Raw genomic sequence first — 26,938 nt, 5'->3', positions numbered from 1 at the left:
TTTTTTTTTCCTGAATGGAACCTTAGGGACTATTGGTACAAATCCTATAGATGTCATAGCTTAAATGTAGCAACTTGTGGGAAAGTGCATAAAAAATGTTTTCTTAAATCGTTTACTTCAAAAATACCAAAAAAAAGTTGGACAAGGTGACCTAGTTTCCCAAAAAATAAAAATCAAATATATAAATCGGACAAAAAGTTAGTTACAGAAAATATATGGTCTTGTCTACTATAGGTGTTAAATCAAGCAGGGTTATCGCACAAGGATTTTGGAAAGTAGTTAAGGGGAAATATAATCTACCTCATCCTCTTTATTTCGCCCTATTACACCATTCTTGACATATCTTGCTTTGTCCTTAGAAAGACAACCCTAGATATTGTAGCTTTAAAGGTATGTACTTCCACCTATAAACAGGTTTCCAGACTATGGACTTTTTATGGTATCTCCACTGGATCTGAGAGTGACTTTTCCTGGAGCAAGGGTGGCTGGTCACTATTCTCATAGGGAAAAAATTATAATAAATAGCTTTATTGATCTTATTAATAAAGACCTAGAAGGACTGTATAGGCTGCTGTCATTAGGAAATGCATACTAAGCAAAAAGTGTTAGCAGCTCCTACACAAGCGATACTTTTTTTTTTGCAGACACTAAGTTAAACAGCTTTAGCTAAAGGCCCTTTTACACGAGCCAATTATTGGGCAAACCATTGCTTTTTCCTTATGATCTGTCCATGTGACAGAGCCAGCAATCAGGCGGCGAACAAGCAAATGCCTGTTTGTTGGCTGATTGGATCTTTTGTGTGTCCATTTATATTATTGTGATCAGCCATAAATCGCCATGTTCAGCCAACATTGATGAATGTAATAGGCTACACACACAATATAGGGATAGTTTGCATGATTGTAAAGGTGGCGCTCATTTTTTGGCTACCGTTGCCCTGTGTAACAGGCCCTTTTTGTAGGCCTGCATCAAATTCAGCCTCTTGCACAGTCTGGCCCCATCATCAAATCTGGTCCTTGGCTTCATTGCAGCCAACTAGAAGTGGGAGGTAATCTTTTTTTCATGCCATTCTCCTATGCTCTCAGGCCTAATTTTCCCTCTTGCAACTTTGTGAATGAGTAAAGTAATTTCTGCAGTTATCATCTTTCTCAATCCATTGTAATTGCTCTGCTTCTACTTTACAGTGAGTGTGGACTCACTATAGGGGAAAAATCCTGATCCTGTTTTGGACAGTGCTCTTGCTTTGCTGTCATGGTGGACAACTTTATCGCTGTAGCTCTGAAAGATGTTCCAGATGGAGGTCCTGGATCATCCACTTAATTCTTGTTCAGAAAGTAGAAAATCTCACAATGTTATCCAAATATTTTTCTTACCAGTAGGACCTTTGTAAAGTTCTTTCTAAAAATAAAATTTTTCTGACTACAAGCACTTAAATATAAATATTTTTTTCCAGCTTTTCCTAAGGTAGACAATCCAGTCTTGTGATGCGCCAAGACTGCCATTATCCCCATTGTGGATGCTATTTACCAGTGCTCCTTTCCTGGATGAAATTCAGTCAGTTTTCCTTAAAGGGGTATTCCAGGATTTTTTTTTATTTGACTATGCTACAGGAGCTGTGAAGTTAGTGTAGTTCATAATAAAGTGTCTGTACCTGCATGTGATGGTTTTCTCACAATTCTTCTGTGATTTTCACGCCAATATTTATTTTTACCAGCATACAAAATGACTGTTGTCTCAGATTTTTCCCAGGTTGTTATTCGGCCAAGACCTGACTCACTAGTCAGCTGATGACAGGGAGCCTGTCTGCTTCAATGGGTGGAGGGATCAATCTGCAACTAATGCAATAGCTGTAGGCACCCTGATTGAAAACCACACTGATTTGAATGGATGCAGCTCATTTATGAGAATTTCAAGCCAGTTTAATAATTTGCCAGTATAGCTGTTAAAGAGCAAGCAATTGGTATTATGCAAATTCCTCTAAATTTTACAGTTAAGTCTTTTTTTTCAATAGTAAAGTTTATTAAAGATTTTAAACATACAAAGTAGTAAATGTGCAAGTGACCAAGGGGCCAAAATATGTGGTGCACATGCGCCCAAAAGAAATAGACAGGTAGTATGGCAAACAAGTCATATTAGGAGCAGTAACACTAGTCTTTTAGGACTCCAACATGACAACAATAAACACTTAGGCATACATGGCAGACAATAAAATATCAGCACCTAGTCTGGCACAAGTGTTCCTACAAGAAAAAGAGAAGAGCAAGAATAAATGAGAAAGGGAGAAGGCTCCCAGGTAGACCGGAAGGAAGACAGGAGGAGTTGGAAGGAGACAGAAAAACACAGGCAGAGAGAGAGAGAGAGACAATAAAGAGGACTAACCTTTCAGCACGGTGCACTGGCGAGAACCCCAACATCGGACAGACTGACATCATATGTAAGGGCACACGCTCAAGGCATCAGTCAGTAGACATTCCTTGAGAGTTCAAGTGGAGAGTTCTGTATGTGTCAGAGGAGAGAAAGTGTCTCTCCACTTGCCCTCTGGAGTCTGCCAGCAACTCCTCCATCCTATGTAGATGGGAGAGTTCCTGGAGCCAAGAAGTGAATGTGGGAGCAGAGGAAGATTTCCACAATCGGGGGATGACCGTACGAGCCGCCAGAAGCATAAAGCTAACTAGTCGGGCGGACCACTTTGGCAAAGAGGGTGGGAGCATGGAGAGAAGAAGGGGGCCTGGGGACACAGGTAAACGGATAGACGTCAATTGGTGAATTACATCCAGTACTTGGGACCAAAAAGGAGTCAGTTTCGGGCATAATAACCAAATATGGGACATTGACCCTCCTGGCTCACCACATCTCCAACAGGCATCAGAAACACCTGGGTAAAATTTGGATAATTTACAGTTAAGTCTTATTGGATATTAATAGTAAAAGTTAGTGGTTTAAAGCTTTTGTAGCTGATCCAGCTTACAACGTGACTACGTATTTAGGGCACAACGTGACTACGTATTTAATGCACCCAGGCCACTTCTTTTGGTCTATTCCTCCTAGCCATTGTGCTGTGCACTTCCTCGTCCTCTAGGGTGTAATCCTGTTTCTCAGCAGAAAAGTTTCTATGGTTTCTACCCCAGTCTTTTCATGTTCCACAGGAAGGACTGGTCTGACCTGCTCATGCTGGATCTCAAGCTTTTCTTTGGCCTGGTGACTGCTCATTGGGGTACCTTTCTAGATGGAGGCTATCCCTCGTGCTTAGTGTCACCCTTACCTACTTAATTATGTGATTCTGTCCCAGTATCAATTTCCAATCTTTCTATTCTCCCCCTATTGGTATGTCATGTACCCCAGTTGGGGCTCTCCTCTGCAGCCATTTGACTTCCATTTTGAAGGTTTTGTCTTTTTTGTTTTGACCAATCACAGAGAATGGTCAGAGCAGTAACAATTTAGAGCTGCAAAACAGAGTTAGATACAATCCTAGAACAAAATAACTAATGCATTCCCTTCACCACCTTGCCTTCACCACCTTGGTAGAACTAGATGGACATGGGTCTTTTTTCAACTATACTAACTATGTAACTATGTAACCTTTTGTTGGCTTTTTCTGGTTACTTCTACTGCTAGTGTACCAACTGATGAGCCCTTTGTATATTTGAGGGGTATGGCCTGTATAGAGGGAGCTAACACTTTTTGGTAAACCATTTAACTTATCAGATACTTACGCCCTATCCACAGGATAGGGAATAAGTGTCTGATCGTGGGCTCCCCCCCCCCCCAAATCTCCTGTATGGGTCCCCTCCTCGGTGCATTTCTGCCCCCTACCCTCCTGGATGTGGCTAGTGATGGCCTGCTCAGCCAATCACTGCCCATAGTAATGTCCCACTTTAGCCGGTGATTAGCTGAGCAGGGTGTTACTTGGGGGTGGGTGCCGAGAAAGTATGCTGAGAATGGGTAAGTAGGACAAGCCCCATACAGGAGATCACAGGGGCCACCAGAGGTCGGACACCCAACGATCAGACACTTCTCCCCTATCCAAAGGTTCAGTACTCGACTGTTATGGTTTCCAACAAAAACAAAATCCATGATATGGTGTCAAATTTGATGCACAACAGAGACCATGGTAGTCTTTTCGGTTCTGTCATATTGTCTGAAAAAAAATGTAAGTACTTTTGCAGTACTTTTTTTTTTCCTATTAAAGGAGTTATCTGGAAAAATACTATTTAAAAATAGAAATATGTTATACAGACACTTTGCTAGATATATTTAGTTTTTACTTTTTTTTTTAGATTTGTAATATCTGTCATTAATAATCTCCCACTTACTAATAAATGAGATTCCCTTGAAGATAACCTCTTCACTTTGCAGCAGGTTCTAAACTAAGGTTCAGTTACGTCCTAACAGCAACACAGGTGGGGTATTCGTTAGAACCAGCAGAAATGTTTTGGTAAGTTTTCCCTTAACAAGCATCAATCATATTTAATCAAATCATTATCCCCCTTATAAATAGAGATCACCCCAGTCCACTGTGTCGTTTACTATACTCCTGGACAGGAGAACTGACAGGGATCTCTCTTAGATCTTACCTTTATATCACATTATTTGGTGGGATGCTAGAATCTCAGATTTCTTCTCCTTCTGGTAAACTATCCTTAGATCTGCCACAAAGGGAAGCTCTCCAATGAGGTTGTTCTCTGCTTGCTAAATCCCCATCTGTGCTGCTGGTAGGATGTAAGGAAATTGTTAAAGGGTTATTCCAGGAATCAAAAAACAGGCCTTTTTTTCTTTCAAAGACCGCACCCTGTTTGTCTCCACTTTTGGTGTGGTTTTACAACTTGGCTCCATTCACTTCAATAGAACTGCAGAACCATACCCAAACTGGAGACAAACAGAGAGAGAGGTCTTTGAAAGAAAAATGGCCTGTTTTTTTTTATTCCTGGAATACCCTATTGATTTCTGATAATTTGATAACAGCAGCACACAACTATCCCTACCAGTTAAGGGTTTTTGTACTTGTTATAACACAGTGGACTGGGGGTAATCTTTTTATTTATAAGGGGATAATGATTTATTAAAAATGTATGTTGCTTTTTATGGGCAAAGTTACTAATTAACTTCATGTCAACTGCCTTTGTTCTTTACTGACCACTCTGTACATTTCATAAAAGCACTGAGTCTTTCTAAAATAAAAGTAGCTTTCTAAGAATATGGTAGAAAAAAGTAATCAGTACATGTGGAAACCAGAATTAGTATATGTGTAGTAAACAACCATTTCATATGAGTGATCGTTCTTTTAGAATATAAGTAATATTAGCTGTCTCATCCACATTTAAACTTTATATTGATAAGCTTATTGGACACTTTTTAATCCAGACCCCACAGCAGGACCCTCTGCCTCTGACCAGAGCACTTGGTACCTTGACGAATCCACTTTGAGCGATAACATAAAGAAGACGCTACATAAGTTTTGTGGCCCCTCTCCTGTTGTTTTCAGGTAACTTTAATTTTTTTTTGTTACTGGAAACATGGTTATTTGAAATATCTCTTAGGGCTCGACTCGTTCACACGGCCATCTGCCCCCGTTAATTTATGCCCGTTCTGCAATCTGTTTGATAATTTTTTAAAGGGTTGCAAATGGCTGTACAATAATCCCATTGATGTTAATGGTATTTTTTTTACAATCCTTTATCCTGTTCCGTTTTTTTTTTTTTTTTTGATGGGGAAAAGACGTTACATGCAGTTTTTTTTCTCCCGTCAAAAATAACAGAATAGAAACGGATATAAAAAATTTAACATTGAAGTCTATGGCAAATGGAAGAGCATATAATGTCCTCCGTTTGCCCCCAGTTTTTAATATCCATTTTTGAACTGTTATTACTTCTGAGCATGCTCAGAAGGAGTGAAATCAGCAACTCTTGCTGTGCTGTGGGATTACTACTACTCCCATCATGGAACAGACTTGTTTCCTTGATGGGAGTAGTAGTTTCCAGGTTGCCTCCTGTTTAGGAGGCAATAACAGACAAAATCTAGATGTCCGTGTGAACGTAGCCAAACACTACTAAATGAACTGTTGTAAAGTTATTAATACTTGAATAAGTGGTTTTTCAGAAATTCGAATGTGGATTTTCAGAATGCTTCTGAGTGATTAATGTGAACTACTAATGTGTCAAGTAATCTGATTGCTTTTTATCTTCCTAAACAGTGATGTAAATTCCATGTATCTGTCATCTACTGAGCCTCCCGCTGCAGCAGAGTGGGCCTGTCTCCTGCGCCCACTAAGAGGAAGGGAGCCAGAAGGTATATGGAATCTTTTGTCCATTGTTCGCGAGATGTTCAAGAGACGGGACACGAATGCCGCCCCCTTACTTGAGATCCTCACTGAACAATGTCTGACATATGAGCAGGTATGTATTATGGCGTGTTAAAGAAAGAGCTCTCAGATGATACATCTTCATCCCCTAAATTGTTCAGACCTGGTTAATTTGTTGCAGATTTTTGGTGCAGAAAAGCATCCAATTTGTCGAAAAAATATTAAATATTCCTTTACGTTTTACAATAGCCTTATTGGTTCCTAAAGGTTTGTGTGTAGAACCACAATAAAGTTTCTGTCATAGTCTGTCATTTTTTTAAATATTTCTTTGGGTTCCAAAAAAAAATATTTTAAATAAAAAGCCTGTTAAATAAAAATGTGTAAATTTCTCCCCCCCCCCCCCCCAGTCTATCCGTAACTTGGAAATATTAAATGTGTTCCAGTGTTTTTTAAAAATGAATGTGCTACTGGGGTCGGGAGAAAAATAGCAAAAAATAAATAAAAAAAAGCCATATTTACCTACTCCCATTCAGCTCCGTCTGGTCACCTTATCTTCTGTCTTATTTCTGTATCTCAGACAAGTGTCTTCCTGTCTCAGATACCTGTCTTCATATACCCTCCATTGACAAAAACACAGAAATAAATGTCTAATTTCTGAAAGACTTAGCATGCAATTATATCTCAGACAGATGTGTAAATGATTCAAGGTGTGGTTTGATTAGACACTGGGTCTAGCCACAGAAAGGTTTAAAAGTGCTTCCTCCACTGTCCTTTAAAAAAAAGGCTCTCATAGGCTACTTTTGGGTAGTGTACCTTTTGTTGGGAGATAATTGACTGCTAGACATGCCTCTACAATGCAAACATCTTACCCAGTTGACAGACTTTGAGAGGGGGTGCACCATTGGAAAGAAGCAGGATGATCATTTTTGATAAATACCCCACTATATAGGCTGTTCTGGCCGAGCTGCTAGAAGGTGTTTGGAGCAATGGTTATGTGAGGGAACACATACATGATGAATGGGCTCTGCTTTGCCCATACAGACCACCTGTAGCTGACAAGCAGCTCCCATAGTTTTCTTGCCCACCATCTTGACACAGTTGGCACCTTTATTACACACCATTGTCTCTGCCCAAACTATTTCCTGGCATTTAACAGAAGGAATGGGTCATGGCTGTCATCAGATGCCATGCCATTGATAGTCGGCAACCGTCACCTTTGTTTGCAGTTGTGTTGTGAATGAGAAATCTGGCCTGCTACAGACTGAAACTATATCATCTTTAGTGACAATTTCAGGTTCAGTTTAGGATCCGACAATAGTTGGGTTCAAGTATGCAGGTCTTGTGGTGAGTGCTGCAATCCTGCCTTTGCTGTGGAGCTATACGCTGCTCCAACTGCTGATGTGAGCATCTGGGTAGCCATGGCATATCGAGGTCACCCCTAGTAATGATACAAGGAACACTAACAGTTCAGCAATATGTGCAGGGCATCCTGCAGCAACATATGTTGCCCTCCATGTTCATCTTATCATGGATATCTCTGTGTCTAAGATTTTTCTAATGTATCTGTATCACGGAAACACAAATCCTGATGTGAACCCGCATTTACAATACTGAGTGATTTCCTTTTAGCTGTAAATAGTAGTCAATAAGCTACTGTGATTTTGTCCTGGCCAGTTTGGAAGCTATTGATCTTGCTTAATAAGTTATGTTCAAAACAAGCTTGGGAGGAAGTATGCAATAGTACATTGTGATTTACATTGTTTTTAGCTAACACAACTCTGTTTTTTTCTCTACAGATAACAGGTTGGTGGTACAATGTGCGGACATCAGCATCTCATAGCAGTGCTAGTGGACATACAGGTCGCAGTAATGGACAGTCAGAAGTTGCTGCTCATGCCTGTGCTAGTATGTGTGATGAGATGGTCGTCCTATGGAGATTAGCAGTTTTGGATCCTACCATCAGCCCTCAAAGGTGAATGGTGCTTATGCTTTATGTCTGTCTTTATTGAAGATGTTTTACATTATTCATTTTTTTTCTTGCTTTTATTTTTGTTCATTTGACATGTAACAGACGGCGGGACCTCTGCGCTCAGTTACGACAGTGGCAGCTGAAAGTCATTGAAAATGTCAAGAGGGGCCAGCATAAAAAGTCTCTAGACAAACTTTTTCAAGGCTTTAAACCAGCAGTGGAGGCATGCTATTTCAATTGGGAAGAAGCATACCCCATTGCAGGAATCACATATTGCAGCACTGACAAGAAAAACTCTTTCTGTTGGGTCAAAGCATTTCAGCAAAGAACCTGCCGCCTTCAGTGTTCGGAGGCTGTATGTGAAGGTGGACGCGCACAAGGGCATGAAAGCTGCCTGATCTATGGTGATCGATCACGTCCTTCTTCCCAGGAAATATCTGTGCGTCCCAAGGAGCTTGTGGCAAAAAGAAAAGTGACATCTGAAGCCCCTCAAAGAGTTCTGAGGAGACTTTCTACAGAGGGGGGAGAGAAAGCTATATATAAATCTACAGTCAGCAAAACAAAGATACCAGCAAGTAAATGTCTGGCCAACAAACACAGTGGCAAGCGTCGGATGAGTAGTGAAGATAGTTCCCTAGAACCAGATATGGCTGAAATGAGTCTTGATGATAGTAGTATGGCACTTGGGGCTGAAGCTAGTAATACCTTTAGCTTTATAGAATCACCTCTAAGTAGAAGATACAGGGACAACTTTGAAGATGAGGGAGGTGTTTATTTCTCAGAAGGCTTAGAGTCTTCTGTCATTATCAGTACAGCAACGTCTAAACCTGACACTGATGCAGTAATTGAAGCTTCTGCTACTACTGGCAGTGGAGAAGGAGATCCAGTTGTTGCAGATGATGAGGAGGGAAAAAATCTGAAGAGTGAAATAGTGACCATAGATGGAGCAGTGGGTGGAGGTGCAGGGGACAACAAAGTAGTAGAGGAAAGTAGAAGCCGCGAAAAGGGTGAGGATGAAGATGACTATCATGCCTACTACTTAAACCCGCAAGAGGCAGCTAAAAATGAAGATGAAAAAGTAGAGGAAGGAATAGAAGAGGAACATGATATATTTGCAGGGATAAAGCCTCTGGACCAGGAAAACAGAATGGAGGTAATAAAATATTAAACACTGCAGATGAATGTAGACTTTGGAGTTTGTAAACATTTTTGGCATTTACTTTGTAGGTCATGTTAGACAGGAAAGTAACAATGAAATTTTACATCCACTCACCCCCTTGGTGCACAGTTCACTGCAACTTTTCCACTGCTGCTTCCAACATTCCAAATGCAAATTCGACCAGCAACACCGTTGTAGTAAAAAACTGATGTTATTTTATATTACTGTGCAGTATCCACATAGAAGGTAACAAACAGGTTTCATGCTTCTCCTGGCCCTTAGTCATACTTACTTAAAACGTATTACCCTTCATGTGGATGCCATTGTTTGCTACAAAGAGAATATATTATAAATATTATATTATTAATTAATTTGTAATAAAATAAAAATTTTCACTTTAATGGAGCTATTCGAATTTGGATTTGTAACATGGGCAGGGAGATGCTTGTAGAAAGTATTAGGTATTTTGGTCGATATTTTTATCCAAAACCAGAAATGGAAGCAACACAAAGTGGGTTTTTGGCTAAAAATACTGTCCAAAATACTGTGTGTGAAGTATGAAACCAGCCTTATAATACTACTACTCAAAAAAGTTAAATTGGGATCTTTTGGCTTAATGTGGGAGAATTATCAAAACCTATTTAGAGGAAAAGTGGAGTAGTTACCTGAAGTAACCAATCAAAAAGTTAGAAAAAAAAAGTGATATGACTGCTTGCTATGGGCATCTGCTCCACTTTATCTCTGCAAAGGTTTTGATAAATCTCCCCTAATGGGTTTATGTATCATGAAGAGTAAAATGAAAGCAGCATAAAGTACCATGTAGACTTTTGGATGGGTTAGATATTGCAATAAAAACTTGTATAGAGTTATCCACTTAATAGGGAAAGTGAGGCAAAATGGCTGGCAGTGCTTACACTGGTAGTGTGCACATATGCAAAATGTATGTCTAACAGTTTTTGAAAATCATTTTGTCTTCTCTTTGGAAAATCTGTTTGTACAGTACAGGGGTCCCTCAAGTTACAATATTAATTGGTTCCGGGAGGACCATTGTATGTCCATGCCATTGTATGTTGAGACCATAAAGCTATGCAAACCTGGTTATTGTTTCTGAAGCTCCAAAATGTCATCCAAACATAGCAAAAGTGAGAATTGAAGGAAAATACATAAATACAGATAAAGTAAGTTGTTAGATATAAAAGTAAGAAAGATCTGCTGGAAGCTGTAAATCACAATCTACAGTGGGGCAAAAAGGTATTTAGTCAGCCACCAATTGTGCAATTTCTCCCACTTAAAAAGATGAGAGAGGCCTGTAATTTTCATCATAGGTATACCTCAACTATGAGAGACATAATGAGAAAAAAAATCCATAAAATCCCATTGTCTGTCTAATTTTTTAAGAATTTATTTGCAAATTATGGTGGAAAATAAGTATTTGGTCACCTACAAAGATTTCTGGCAATATTTCTGGCTCTCTCCTGTAACTTCTTTAAGAGTGTCCTCTGTCCTCCACTAATTACCTGTATTAAAGGCACCTGTTTGAACTTGTTATCAGTATAAAAGACACGTGTCCACAACCTTAAACAATCACATTCCAAACTCCATTATGGCCAAAACCAAAGAGCTGTCGAAGGACACCAGAAACAAAATTGTAGACCTGCACCAGGCTGTGAAGACTGAATCAGCAATAGGCAAGCAGCTTGGAGAGAAGAAATCAACTGTAGGAGCACTTATTAGAAAATGGAAGACATATAAGACCACTGAAAATCTCCCTCGATCTGAGGCTCCACACAAGATCTCACCCCGTGGTGTCAAAATGATCATAAGAACGATGAGCAAAAATCCCAGAACCACACGGGGGGGGGACCTAGTGAATGACCTGCAGAGAGCTGGGGCCAAAGTAACAAAGGTTACCATCTATGCCGCCAGGGACTCAAATCATGCAGTGCCAGACGTGTCCCCCTGCTTAAGCCAGTACATGTCAAGGCCCTTTTGAAGTTTGCTAGAGAGCAAACTATGGTCAGATGAAACCAAAGTAGAACTTTTGGTAAAAACTCAACTCGTCGTGTTTGGAGGAGAAGGAATGCGGAGTTGCATCCAAAGAACACCCTACCTACTGTGAAGCATGGGGGTGGAAACATCATGCTTTGGGGTTGTTTTTCTGCAAAGGGACCAGGAAGACTGATCTGTGTAAAGGAAAGAATCAATGGGGACATGTATTGTGAGATTTCGAGTGAAAACCTCCTTCTATCAGCAAGGGCATTGAAGATGAAACGTGGCTGGGTCTTTCAGCTTGACAATGATCCTAAGCACACTGACCGGGCAATGAAGGAGTGGCTTTGTAAGAAGCATTTCAAAGTCCTGTAGTGGCCTAGCAAGTCTCCAGATCTCAACCCCACAGAGAACCTTTGGAGGGAGTGGAAAGTCCGTGTTGCCCAGCAACAGCCCCAAAACGTTGCTGCTCTAGGGGAGATCTGCATGGAGGAATGGGCCAAAATACTAGCAACAGTGTGTGGAAAATCTTGTGAAGACTTACAGAAAACGTTTGACCTCTGTCATTGCCATTAAAGGGTATATAACAAAGTATTGAGATAACTTTTGTTATTGACCAAATACTTACTTTCCACCATAATTTGCAAATAAATTTGTTAAAAATCAGACAATGGGATTTTGTGGATTTTTTTTCTCATTATGTCTTTCATAGTTGAGGTATACCTATCAGGGCTGTGGAGTCTGAGTCGGACGAAATTTTGGGTACCTGGAGTCGGAGTCGGCAAACAATGCTCCGACTCCTACTAAATTTAGATTGGAATAAAAAAAAAAAGCAAGTTTAAATGTCCCAATTCACAAAAAGTTATAATTAATGAATTCTCTACTATAAGAATAAAGATCAATGCATGCAGTGCCTCATGTAACCGCAAAACGAACACGTTAAGTGACTGTGAAGAAGCATACTTTTCATGTGCTTTACTATTTGGCACACAACGCACAATTAGAAGCGGCAATGCTTATACTTTCCATAGTGTTGTGTCCTGCTGTTACAGGGAACCCATGGGTAACCTAGCCTCTCACTGATAAGAGATTAAGGAAATATGTTTTTTGCAGGACTAGAGACACTTGCATAAGTTGAAGGGAATGGAGGGTCAATAGTTCAAGACTGAAGCTGTAAACCATTGGAAAAACTGCTGCCATTCAGCTAAGGCTATAAAAACTTGTAAACTCTATTGTTAGCTTAAAGGGGTACTCCGCCCCTAGACATCACGAGGGGCGGGGCCGTGATGTAGCGATGCTCCGGCCCCAGTATCGCCCGTCATTATGCACAGAGCAAACTTGCTCTGTGCAGTAATGATAGCGTGGTGCCGCATCTGCGATCCCGGGGGTCCCTGGCAGCGGGACCCCGGCAATCTGACATCTTATCCCCTATACTTTGGAAAGGGGATAAGATGTCAGATCGCCGGGGTCCCGCTGCTGGGGATCCCCAGGATCGCCGCTGCGGCACTGCACTCTCATTACTGCACAGAGCGAGTTCGCTCTGTGCGTAATGACAGTCGATACAGGGGCCGGAGCATCATTACATCATGGCTCCGCCCCTCATGATGTCACGGCCCGCGCTCTCAATACAAGTCTATGGGAAGGGGCGTAGGGGGTCGTCACGACCCCTGCCATAGATTGCATTAAGGGGGCGGGCCGTGATGTCACAAGGGGCGGGGCCATGATGTCACGCTGCTCCATCCCCTGTATCGCCCCTCATTACGCACAGAGCGAACTCTCTCTGTGTAGTAATGAAAGTGCGGTGCCGCAGTGGCGATCCTGGGGGTCCCCAGCAGCGGGACCCTGGCGATCTGACATCTTATCCCCTATCCTTTGGATAGGGGATAAGATGTCTAGGGGGGGGGGGGGGGGAAGTACCCCTTTAAACTTGACTATGGGATTCTACTAGGGAAATCATGTTTTATAATAAATGCCCCTTTCTGGATCCTCCCACTGCCCTATCTTCAGCAGCAGATCAGCACACAAACTGTTCAATACAGTAGACTGTTGGCTTCCCAGCCAGTAGTCCTGTGGTAATGACATGTATGTTGCCTTTCTTTCCTTCAAGGAATGTATAAAATACATTCACATATTAATACAGAGGAGTCTGAGTCAAGGAGTTGGAGTCGGAGTTGGAACATTTATCTACCTACTCCACAGCCCTGATACCTATGATGAAAATTACAGGCGTATCTCATCTTTTTTAAGTAGGAGAACTTGCAGAATTGGTGGCTGACTAAATACTTTTTTGCCCCACTGTATGTAGAGGACAGGAGCTTCTTCAGGGTCCTGTACTGTACACACTGTGGGGGAGATTAATCAAAACATGTGCTGAGGAAATGTTGACCAGCTGCCTATAGCAACCAATCAGATGGCTTCTTTTATTTTTAATATTGGCTTTGTTACTAAAGTTTTCAAGTTAACTGCAATAAAAATAATTATCTTTGACCTGCCTTCTGCCGCTGACCATCGGTCTCCCGTCCTCTGGCCCCGGTCTTCTTCATGCTTTTGGTGCCGACAGGACACACTGCGCTCAGCTAATTGCCAGCTGTAGTGATGTCCCATCCTGACCGGTGATAGGCTGCACAACAGTGTGATGCAACAGGCCGGGCTCGGTCTTCTTTATGGTGTCTGGGCCCGTTACATCACACCGTCGCTAAGCTGATCACCGGTCGAGACATATAGGAGAAATAAAAATTTTCGCCTGAGTTCCATCTTAATGTACAGTGGTCCTTCAACCTACAATGGCCTCAGGTTACAATATTTTCAACATACAATGGTCTTTTCTGAACCGGGCGCTCCCATACCTCAGCTGGATCCGGCCCGCATCTCATTCATTTGAATGAGCCGACCGAAGTCAGATAGTGACTCCGGTCGGCTAATTTTTGCCCCGTATCCGGTTTTGTTACCGGACTGAAAACCGTAGTAAACTGGATACGGGGGAAAAATGAATGAGATGCGGGCTGGGTCCAGCTGGGATACGGGAGCGCCCGGTTTTCAACCCTAAGTCAGCACAGGTCTTGATGAATGTCCCCCAGTGTCCAGAAAAGTAAAGTGGAGCTGCCCCAACCTAGTGTCCAAAGGAGCAGAAAACCCTCTGTTGTACAGAAGATGCGCCGCCTACAGAACAGGGAGATACTACTACTAGACAGCCATTCAGTGCATGCACTTTAGTAATACAGGTGTTTTACCAGTGAAATGCCCATTTAAATTGGTCAGTTCTTCCAGCCATTGACACTTTTTGTGGATCCAGACTGCCTGTGGAATTATATGTTGAGTATGGTGTCAAGTTACAATGGTTCAGAAAAGAATGGCGGTCCCGTATCCCAGCCAGACCCAGCCCGAATCTCATTCATTCATTTTTCCCCTGTATCCAGTTTTGAGACCGGACTGAAAACCATGGTATACTACGGTTTTCAGTCCGGTCACAAAACCGGATACGGGGCAAAAATTAGCCGACTGGAGTCACCATCTGACTTTGGTCGGCTCATTCAAATGAATGAGATGCGGGCCAGATCCAGCTGGGGTACGGGAGCGCCCGGTTCAGAAAAGACCATTGTATGTTGAAAATATTGTAACCTGAGGCCATTGTAGGTTGAAGGACCACTGTACATTAAAGGGGAACTCAGGCGAAAATTTTTATTTCTCCTATATACCTCGATCGGTGATAGGCTAAGTATTGTGCTGTAACGGGCCCAGGCACCAGAAAGAAGATTGTGCAATTTATCACCGGTCAGGAGGGTCAAAGACGGATGCAGTCACTTATATACCCAGCCAGGGCCGCAGCACAGCACACTGTTTGTGTGAATTGTGAGTAACATTGCTGGCAGCTCTGACCTACCAGGCCGGCGGGAGAAGATGGAGTACAGTGTAAACAATCCTCCAGGGCAGGCAGAGCTCTCCAAAAAATGGCGGAGCGGTGGCAGCAGGGGGAGCAGACAGGACTGGGAGGAGCACTGTGATACAGTCACTGAGTCGGACTTATATTGAGGTGGTGCGGGATTTGTGCCTGACCCGCCCGCCCACAGCAGCCTTCTGACCTCCCGCACATTTTAGATTGGGTCCTGCAGGATTCCAATCCCAATGCTAGTCTCTACTATGTAGTAAAGCTAAATGACAAGCAATATGGCTGTCAACATATATGTTATCCAGCTTTCCCATTCTTACTACTGGGGTGAAACTGTAACAAAGCTCATTCTTATGTAATCTCCTTAGTACTGGGGTGACACACTGTAACAGACCACCTCCTCATGTAATCTCATTACTACTGGGATCACACACTGATAACACACAGTAACACCCCCCTTGCTCATGCCATCTGCTTACTACTGGGCTGGCACACTTTAACAAACCCCCTCCCCATCTCCTTACTACTGGGGTACATGTTGCTGTATAAGGCGCACACAGGCTTATAAAGCCCCCGCTTTCACTTCCTGTATTCCGACTGAGACGCTGCTGTTGCCACAGTTGGAAAGACCATAGTAACAAGTGGAGGGACATTTTATGAGGACCTCTAGTGGCCACTTTTATAGGAGCAGTTTTCTAAGGGAAACTGTGGAAAAAAATTATGAAATAGTATTAGAGAGATTCTTATTTTCTATGGCTCTATTGTTTTTAAAAATATAGTTTTGGTGATAGTGGCCATTTAAGTAACAAAGCCAATAAAAAAAATGCAATGAGCCATCTCTGGCTCCTAATAGAGAGCATTCCTGAACTAAGGGAAATGGTGCAAAGGTAGCCTCTAGGAACTGTTTTGACACTCCAGCCTGGACATCGTTTGACAGTAATCCCTAAAGGTAATAAGAGAGGTGGTCACTGTGTCTGTCTGGTGCAGTTATAACCTGAGTGCTAGATTTGTAAAGCTGGATGGTATGGCTTCCACAGTAAATCAGCTGATAATATGTAAGACAAAATTTGATGTCTACACAGTAGTGTGCCCTTGCAGGCTTTTATATATGCAAGATGATCCGCCATGTGCGATCTTAGGAACACTATTGCCCAGATTTATCAAACCGTGTGAGAGGAAAAACAGAGTGATTGTTCCACAGCAACCAATCACAGCTCATGTTTCACTTTACCAGAACTTCTTAGCTGAGCTGTGATTAGTTGCTGTGGGGAAAATCACTCTTTTTTTTTTTTCTCTCACACATTTTGGTAAATCTGGACCTATAAATTCCTTAGATCAGGTATGGGTTCTCCTCGCTTAACCCCTTAAGGACCCTTGAAGTACGCCTACGTCATAGCACTCTGGTAGTTAAGGACCCATGACGTTCGCGTACGTCTGTGGGAATTGCGTGGGGACTGGACCCCATGTTAGCGATCGCTGCAAATCGCCGGTGAATTCACACCGGCGATTTGCGCAATTCGGGGTAATACGGGTCTATGGTGACCCGGAAAATAAGGGGGATCGGGGTTGTCCAAGACACCCACGATCCCCCTGAAGGGATAGGAGTGAGGTGCCACCCCTCCTACCCCTTCTATTGTGCATCTATAAGTGACGACCAATAGCAGATTGGGGGCAGGGGGGGGTTAACTTTTTGGTTTCCCCGTTCTGCCCACCCACATAAGGCAGGGGCAGAACGGGGAAATCAAGGAGAACCAGCACGGATTCCACTTACCCATCGGCAGAGGCTGTGGGCGACGATCGACGGTGGAGATCGGCGGCGGCGATGAATCCTACGGATCATCCCTGGATCCTACGGAAGCTGGCGAGTTGTCTAGCAACATCTGGAGGGCTACAGTTTGAGACCACTTTAAGGTGGTCTCTAAACTGTAGCCTTCCAGATGTTGCAAAACTACAACTCCCAGCATGCCCAGACAGCTGTTTGTAGTTTGTAGTTGTGCAACAGCTGGAGGGCTACAGTTTGAGACCACTATACAGCTGTTTGCTGTCTGAGCATGCTGGGATTTGTAGTTTTGCAACATCTGGAGGGCCACAGTTTGGAGATCACTGTGCAGTGTTCTCTAAACTGTAGCTATCCAGATGATGCAAAACTGCAAATCCCAGCATGCCCAAACAGCGAACAGCTGTCTCGGCATGCTGGGAGTTGTAGTTGCGTACCTCCAGCTGTTAGATAACTACATCTCCCAGCATGCCCTTCGGCAATCAGTACATGCTGGGAGTGTGCCTCCAGCTGTTGCAAAAGTACAACTTCCAGTATGCACGGTCTGTCAGTAAATGCTGGGAGTTGTAGCTTTGAAACAGCTGGAGGTTTGCCCCCCCCCCCCATGTGAATGTACAGGGTACATTCACACAGACGAGTTTACACTGATTTTCTTGCTTGAAGTTTGAGCTGCGTCAAATTTTTGCGGGAAACTCGCCGTAACCCGCCAGTGCGAATTTACCCTAAAAACACTACACTAAACTAACACAAAATAAAGAGTAAAACACTACATATACACCCCCCTTACACTATCCCCCCCCCCCCCCCAATAAAAAAGAAAAACGTATCGTACGGCAGTGTTTGCAAAACGGAGCCTCCAATTCAAAAAACTGTGGAGTCGAAACATTTATCTACAGACTCCAAAACCCTGGTCAGATGTGCAAAAAATGGCCAGGTCCTACACTGAAAATTGACTGGGTCCTTAAGGGGTTAATGCACAATGTTAAAAACATGCATGTGTATAACCCTGATGTCCTCAGTTTTGCTGGAATACAAAGGTTGTAATGTCCAAAGGGAGGAAGAGATTACTACAAAATTCCTTTGAAGGGAGGAAGCAAAATGAAAGTTGATTTAAGTGAATTTAATTGTCTATTGATGTATATATGGCTATATACTGAGCATTCTATGTATATTATGTCTGTTTACCTGGTAACAATGACATTAGGCAGGCAAGCCTGACTTAGCGCCATGGAGTATTACTTGAGCCTGAACAAACACAAGCCGGGATACAACTGTCACTCAATGGAGTGTACTTGCTGTTGTTACCCACTGCAGCTGTATATTGCTGCAATAAAGATTTACCCCTTAAAAACAATGGGCGTAAATGTACGTCCTGATGCAATGGGGCTTTACGCACCAGGATGTACGTTTACATCCTGTAAATGCAATGAATGTCTCTGTTGCTATCAGCAGCCAGGGATTCGCCGGTAATAGCCAACATCAGCGATCACACTGATTTCTGCCATTAACACCTCAGATGCAGTGATCAATACAGATGACAGCATCTGCGGCAGTGCTGGCATTGTAATGGATGATTGGAATGCCTGCGGCACTGCCGTGGGCATCCGATCATCCAAGGTGACGGACAGAGGTCCCCTCACCTGCTCCAGCCGTCATCCCGGGGTCGTCTTCGTGGTCTTCCAGCAGACCAGAGAAGATGGTCGCCGATAATACTGATCATTGCTAAACATATGCATAACGCTGATCAGTATCTGCAATTTGATGATTGCTATAAATAGTCTCCTATATATACATAAAAAGTGTAAAATAAATTAAAGAAAAATGTGAAAAAGCCCCTCCCTTAATAAAAATGTTAATCGGCCTTTTTTCACATTTTACTTAGAAAAGCATAAAAAAATTATTAATAAACATATTTGGTATTGTCACGCGTGTAAATGTTAGAACTATCAAAATATAATACACTAAACACTGGCTATGCATAAACGCCGCAATGGGCCACATAAACTACTCTCTCCAAAAATAGAAGCCAATTACGATAGTAGAATAAACAAAACAATCTATTTTCCAATTAAGAGATTATTTTGTTTTCTACTATCGTAATTGGCCTCTGTTTTTGGAGAGAGAACAAATCAAAATATAATGTAAAAGATTAGTACGGTGAACGGCGTAAACTAAGAAGAAAAAAAAAGTCTGAAATTGCTGCATTTTGGTCACATCACATCCCAGAAAAATGAAATAAAAAGTGATCAAAAAGTCATATATATGCAAGCTTGGTACCAATAAAATCTGCAGATTACGCAAAAATAAAAATGAGCCCTCATACAGCCCCATATACAGAAAAACTAGAGTGTTGGAGGGGTCAGAATAGCGCAATTTTGTTGTACAATAATAGTAAAGCATATAACATGGATATAATTTTAATTACATTGACCCACAGAATTCGGTAAACATGTAAAGTGCACTGCATAAAAACACAACCCTCCAAAAGTTACAAAATTGCGGTTTTCTTGTCAATTTCCCAACAAAATAATATTTTTTGTTGCGCCATAGATTTTATGGTAGAATAAAAGATGTCATTACAAAGTACAATTGGTCACACGAAAAACAAGCCCTCGTATGGGTCTGTGGATGGAAAATAAAAAAGTTATGGAATTTAGAAGGCAAGGAGGAGAAAGTAAAAACGCAAATATGAAACTGGCTGTTTCCTCCAAGGCTCAAATCGGCTTTGTCGTTAAAGGGGTACTCCACCCCTAGACATCTTATCCCCTATCCAAAGGATAGGGGATAAGATGTCTGATCGCAGGGGTCCTGCAGCTGGGGACCCCCGGGATCTCTGCTGCAGCACCCCTCTGTCATTACTGCACAGAGCAAACTCGCTCTGTGCGTAATGATGGGCAATGCAGGGGCCGGAGCATCGTGGCTTCACGGCCTGCCCCCTCAATACAAGTCTATGGGAGGGGACGTGGCAGCCATCACGCCCCCTCCCATAGACTTGCATTAAGGGGGTGGTACGTGACGTAACGAGGGGGCGGGGCCGTGAATTCACGATGCTCCGGCCCTTGTACGCAAGGAGCAAATTAGCTCTGTGCAGTAATGACAGCGGGGTGCTGCAGAGGGACCCCCGCGATAAGACATCTTATCCCCTATTCTTTGGATAGGGGATAAGATGTTTGTTTGTCAAGTTTCTCTTTACTTAATGCCTACTTAATGCTAATAGGCTGCCACTATCCAATCTGTCGCAGTAAACTAACACAACATTTGTTTCACTTTATTCACCACATCTTTGTTAAAAAGGGGACGTTTTGAAAAACAAAATGCAGTATTTGTGTTCTGTTTAAAGAGAAAACAAAAGAAATAAGATAAATTGATTAACTTACGTAACACTTCAAATCTTTGCAATGCTCATATTATCACCATTTTGTTCCAGGTATTATTTGCTTGTGCTGAGGCTCTGTATGCTCATGGATACAGTACTGAAGCATGTCGTCTTACAGTGGAGCTAGCACACGATCTATTGGCAAATCCACCTGACCTGAAAGTTGAGCAGCCCCCAACCAAGGTGAGAAACATTGACAGGTATTGTAACAAATATGCCATCACTTCCTCATGGTTGGCTACCTGCTAGAACACCCCACCAATCCTCAGAAATAATTTTCCACAGATTTATTTTTTTAGAGGTAATACATTAAATTCCAGAAGGACATAAGGTTTCAGATAGTGCTGGGCGTTAAACCGGTTCATACCGAATTTTTTTTCCCTGAACAATATGAAATTTTCCCATACCGTTGGCGCCCCCCCCCCCCCCCTCGAATGAATGAATTATCAGCCGCAGCGAGCTGTCCCCCACATCGGGTAACTAATCATATGCGATCCATGAACGCTGCTTCTCCCCCTCCCCCAAATAATTATCAGCCGCTGCGCTGTACTGTACTATCCTGTGCCCGGGCTGCAAAAATAAACAAAATAGACTTTATCTCACCTTCCTACATTCCCCCGTTGTTCCGGTATCGGCTGGGGATGGGAATGTCACAGAGCCGTCGGTGTAGTACCGGCCGCAGCGATGTCCCTCCTTGGCCGGTGATAGGCTGAGCCCACTGTCATGTAAGGAGCCGGCCAGCTTCTTACATGACAATGCGCACAGCCTATCACAGGCCGAGGCGGGACATCGCTGCGGTCAGTGATACGCTGAGAGCTGTGACGTTCCCGTCCCCAGGAAGCAGCAAGAGGACCGTGAGGCTGGTACCGGGGGAACGTAGGAAGGTGAGTGAAAGTTTATTTAGTTTATTTTTGCAGCCCGGGCACAGGATAGTACAGTACAGCGCAGCAGCTGATAATTATTTGGGGGGGGGGGGGGGGAGAGAAGCAGCGCTCGCGTGTCACGTGATTGTAGGGGGGGGGGGGGTTGAAAATACTGTTAAATACCTTGGAACTGCCATAACTTACAAAAATACTGCGATACTAATTTTTGTTCATACCGCCCAGCTCTAGTTTCAGACTCTTTACTCCGTACTTTGCTAAAGCCCCTTTGGCAGTGATTACAGCCTCCAGTCATCTTGGGTATGATGCCACAATGTTTGCACACCTAGATATGGGGATTTTATGCAGTTCTTCTTTGCATAGTCTCCCATTGGTTTGAGATAATCTCTCCAGAGATATTTGATTAAGTTCAGGGCTCTGGCTGGGTCACTAAAAGACATTGTCCCTAAGTTGTCCCTAAGCAACTTCTATGTTATCCTGGCTGTGTGCTTAGGGTCATTGGGGGATATTTATCAGAACCTGAGAGAAAAAGAAATATGTAAAAAATAAAAGAAGCTATCTGGTTGTTATTGGCAGCTGTTCCACTTTCCTCCTGCATCGGTTTTGATACATTTCCACCATTTGTCTTGTTGGAAAGTGAACGTTTGGTCCAGTATGAGGTCCTGAGCAATAATATATCTGTACTTTGTCCATTCAACTTTAACTCAACCCAGACCAGTCTCCCTGTCCCAGCTGCTGAAAAATTCCCCACAGGATGTATGATGCTGCCACCACCAGGGATAGGGATGTTATTGGGCAGGTGATGAGCAGTGAATTGAGGCTAGAGGCTTTTTTGCAAACTCAAGGTGACTTTCATGTGTTTTTTTTTTTTATCGAGGAGAGTCTTCTTTCTGACAAAACTGCCATAAAGCCTAGATTGGTAGAGTGATGCGGTAATGGTTGACCTTCTCGAAGTTTCTCCCATCTGCACTCTTTAAGCTCAGACATTAGGTTCTTGGTCACCTCTCTAACCAAGGACCTTCACTTCCGATTACTGGGGAGATTTAATGAGGTGGCCAGCTCTAGGTTGTTCAAAACTTCTTCCATTATGGAGGCCGTTATGGAGGCCGTTGCTCTTTTGGGATTTATAGTGCAGCCGATTGTTTTTGTAACCTTCAGCAGATCTATTCCGCCACACAGTCCTGTTTTTGAGCTCTACAGGCAGTTATTTGAGTCTCATGACTTGGTTTTTGCTCTGATATGTATTGTTAGCTGTTAGACCTTATTCTAAGGGTGAATTCACACGTACAGTATCGTGCACTCAGATTTTAAGAGCAGGATTTTCTGCTGCAGATTTCAATGTAAACTAAATGACTGACCACAGCTTCAAATCTGCAGTTACAAATCCTGCGCATAAAATCTGCGCAGAATACTGTACATGTGAACGTACCCTAAATCATGTCTAATCAACTGAATTTACCACAGGTGACTGACCAAGGTGTAGAAACATCTCAAAGATGATGAAAGGAAATAGGATGCCTCCAGAGCTAAATATCCTGGGTCATAGCAAAGGGTCTGAATACTTATGTCCATGGGAAATTTTAGTTTTTCCTTTAACCTGTTTGGGACGAAGGGCGTATCCATACGGGGCGGGGACCGGACCGGGGTGACTGCTGATATCTATCAGCAGGCACCCCGTGAAAATGCCCAGGGGGGTCATTAGACCCCCCCATGTCGGCGATCGGCGCAAATCGCAAGTGAATTCACACTTGCGATTTGCGCCGATTCCAGGTCATTACGGGTCTATGGTGACCCGGAATAGAAGGGGGATCGTGGTTGTCTAAGACAACTACGATCCCCCTGAAGCGATAGGAGTGAGGTGGCAGGGGTGCCACCCCTCCTATCCCTGCTGTTGGTGGTCTAGACGCGACCACCAATAGCAGATCGGGGGCGGAGGGGTTTACTTTAGTTTTCCCCGTCCTGCCCACCCACAATAGGCGGGGCAGGACAGGGAAACAACTGGGACCGAAGGTCCACTCCGGAGGCTGCGGGCGACGGTGATCGGCGGGCGGCGACGGAGATCGGCACGGGCGGCGTGCAACAGAAGAAGACGGCTCCCTGGATCCTGCGGAAGCCGGTAAGTTGCCTAGCAACATCTGGAGGGCTACAGTCTGAGACTGTAGCCCTCCAGATGTTGCAAAACTACAACTCCCAGCATGCCCAGACAGCTGTTTGCTGTTTGGGCATGCTGGAATATGTAGTTTTGCAACAGCTGGAGGGCTGCAGTTTGAGACCACTATATAGTGGTCTCTGAACTGTATCCCTCCAGATCTTGCAAAACTACAACTCCTAGCATGCTCAAACAGCTCTTTTCTGTCTGGGCATGCTGGGATTTGTAGTTTTGCAACATCTGGAGGGTCACAGTTTGGAAATCACTGTGAGGTAACAGAACCTAACTGTAGCCCTCCAGATGTTGCAAAACTACATCTCCCAGCATGCCCTTCGGCGATTAGTACATGCTGGGAGTTGTAGTTTTGCAACAGCTGGAGGCACACTGGTTGGAAAATACTGTTAGGTAACAGAACCTAACTGAAGGTTTTCCAACCAGTGTGCCTCCAGCTGTTGCAAAAGTACAACTCCCAGCATGCACTGTCAGTGCATGCTGGGAGTTGTGGTTTTGAAACAGCTGGAGGTTTGTCCCCCATGTGAACGTACAAGGTACATTCACACGGGCAGGTTTACACTAAGTTTCCTGCTTCAAGTTTGGTCTGCGGCAAATTTTTTGCCGCAGCTCAAACTCCTAGCGGGAAGCTCACCGTAACACGCCACTTTGAATGTACCCTAAAAACATTACACTACACTACACTAACACATAATCAAGAGTAAAACACTACATATACACCCCCTTACACTGTCCCCCCCCAATAAAAATGAAAAACGTATTGTACGGCAGTGTTTCCAAAACGGAGCCTCCAGCTGTTGCAAAACAACAACTCCCAGCATTTCTGGACAGCCACTGACTGTCCAGGCATGCTAGCAGTTAAGCAACAGCTGGAGGCACCCTATTTGGGAATCACTGGCGTAGAATACCCCTATGTCCACCCCTATGCAATTCCTAATTTAGTCCTCAAATGCGCTTGGCGTCATCTCACTTCAGAGCCCTGTCGTATTTCAAGGAAACAGTTTAGGGCCACATATGGGGTATTTCCGTAATCGGGAGAAATTGCTCTACAAATTTTGGGGGGCTTTTTCTCCTTTTATCCCTTATGAAAAGGAAAAGTTGGGGGTTACACCAGCCTGTTAGTGTAAAAAAAAAAAAAAAAAAAATGTTTACACGAACATGCTGGTGTTGCCCCATACTTTTTATTTTCACAAGCAGTAAAAGGAAAAAAAGCCCCCCCCAAAATTAGTAACGCAATTTCTCCTGAGTACGGAAATACCCCATATGTGGGCGTAAAACGCTCTGCGGATGCACAATAAGGCTCAGGAGTGAGAGCGCACCATGTACATTTGAGGCCTAAATTGGTGATTTGCACAGGGGTGGCTGATTTTACAGTGGTTCTGACCTAAACGCAAAAACATAAATACCCACATGTGACCCCATTTTGGAAACTACACCCCCCACGGAACGTAACAAGGGGTATAGTGAGCCTGAACACCCCACAGGTGTTTGACGAATTTTCATAAAATTTGGATGGGAAAATGAAAAAAAAAAATATGTTTTCACTAAAATGCTGGTGTTACCCTAAATTTTTCATTTTCACAAAGGAAAATAGGAAAAAAGCCCCCCAAAATTTGGAACTCCATTTCCTCTGAGTAAGAACATACCCCATATGTGGATGTAAAGTGCTCGGCGGGCGCACTACAATGCTCAGAAGAGAAGGAGCGCCAATTGGTATTTTGAAGAGAAAATGTGTCTGGAATTGAAGGCCATATGAGTTTACAAAGCCCCCATAGTGCCAGAACAATGGAACCCCCCCCCCCCCCCCACATGTGACCCCAGTTTGGAAACTACACCCCCCCGTGTAATGTAATAAGGGGTACCGTGAGCAGTGAGCAAACTACACCCCTCACAGAATTTAATAAGGGGTGCAGTGAGTATTTACACCCCACATGTGTCTGACAGATTTTTGGAACAGTTGTCCGTGAAAATGAAAAATGTTATTTTTCATTTGCACAGTCCACTGTTCCAAAGATCTGTCAAACGCTAGTGGGGTGTAAATACTCACTGCACCCCTTATTAAATTCTGTGAGGGGTGTAGTTTCCAAAATGGGGGCACATGTGGGGGGTCCACTGTTCTGGCACCACTGGGGACTTTGTAAACGCACATGGCCCCTGACTACCCTTCCAAACGAATTCTCTTTCCAAAAGCTCAATGGCGCTCCTCCTCTTCTGAGCATTGTATTTCGCCCGGAGAGCATTTTACGTCCTAACATGGGTATTTCCATACTCAGAAGAGATGGGGTTACAAATTTTGGGGGGCATTCTCTCCCATAACCCTTTGTAAAAATGGTAAATTTGGGGAAGAAACTGCACTTTAGTGAAAAAAAAATTTATTTTTCATTTACACATCTGATTTTGGTGTTAAGGCTCACTGGACCCTTTGTTACGTGCCTTGAGGGGTGTAGTTTCCAAAATGGTATGCCATGTGGGGTTTTCTGCTGTTCTGGCACCATAGGGGCTTCCTAAATGTGACATGCCCCCCAAAAACCATTTCAGCAAAATTCACTCTCCAAAATCCCATTGTTGCTCCTTCCCTTCTGAGCCCTCTACTGCGCCCGCCGAACACTTCACATCCACTTATGAGGTATTTCCTTACTCGAGAGAAATTGGGTTACAAATTTTTGGAGGCTTTTTCTCCTATTACCACTTGTAGAAATTCAAAAACTGGGTCTACAAGAACATGCGAGTGTAAAAAATTAAGATTTTTAATTTTCTCCTTCACTTTGCTGCTATTCCTGTGAAACACCAAAAGGGTTAACAAACTTACTGAATGTCATTTTGGATACTTTAAGGGGTGTAGCTTTTATAATTGGGTCATTTGTGCAGTATTTCTAATAGGAAGGCCCTTCAAATCCACTTCAAACCTGAACTGGTCCCTGAAAAATTCCGATTTAGAAAATTTTGTGAAAAATTGGAAAATTGCTGCTGAACTTTGAAGCCCTCTGATGTCTTCCAAAAGTAAAAACATGTCAACTTTATGACGCAAATATAAAGTAGACATATTGTATATGTGAATCAATATATAATTTATTTGGAATGTCTATTTTCCTTACAAGCAGAGAGCTTCAAAGTTAGAAAATGCAAAATTTTCTAATTTTTCATCACATTTTTGAATTTTTCACCAAGAAATGATGCAAGTATCGACAAAAATTTACCACTACCATAAAGTAGAATATGTCATGAAAAAACTATCTCTGAATCAAATTTATAAGTAAAAGCATCCCAGAGTTATTAATGCTTAAAGTGACAGTGGTCAGATTTGCAAAAAATGCTCCCGTCCTTAGGGTTATAATGGGCTCCGTCCCCAAGGGGTTAAAAAAAATATATTACTAATTGTTCTAAAATTTTGATTTTACTTTGTATTGGGGTATTGAGTAAAGATGATGGTGGAAACTTGATT

General features: G+C 42.9%; 1 protein-coding gene across 3 annotated transcripts in view; it reads left to right on the top strand.

Moving 5' to 3' along the window:
• The window catches only part of ZSWIM8 (zinc finger SWIM-type containing 8), a 279,884-nt gene that overhangs the window by 200,481 nt on the left and 52,465 nt on the right, over nt 1-26,938 (top strand). For all 3 annotated transcript variants that reach the window (XM_056530642.1, XM_056530641.1, XM_056530640.1), the window contains 5 exons: nt 5,362-5,482; nt 6,191-6,392; nt 8,095-8,270; nt 8,370-9,420; nt 20,506-20,637. In XM_056530642.1, the coding sequence (XP_056386617.1) occupies nt 5,362-5,482; nt 6,191-6,392; nt 8,095-8,270; nt 8,370-9,420; nt 20,506-20,637 (1,682 nt within the window). The remainder of the gene's footprint in view (nt 1-5,361; nt 5,483-6,190; nt 6,393-8,094; nt 8,271-8,369; nt 9,421-20,505; nt 20,638-26,938) is intronic.

This window comes from Hyla sarda, chromosome 7 (assembly GCF_029499605.1).
Source record: "Hyla sarda isolate aHylSar1 chromosome 7, aHylSar1.hap1, whole genome shotgun sequence".
Lineage (NCBI taxonomy): Eukaryota > Metazoa > Chordata > Amphibia > Anura > Hylidae > Hyla > Hyla sarda.
This window is presented reverse-complemented; position numbering and strand designations above follow the sequence as displayed.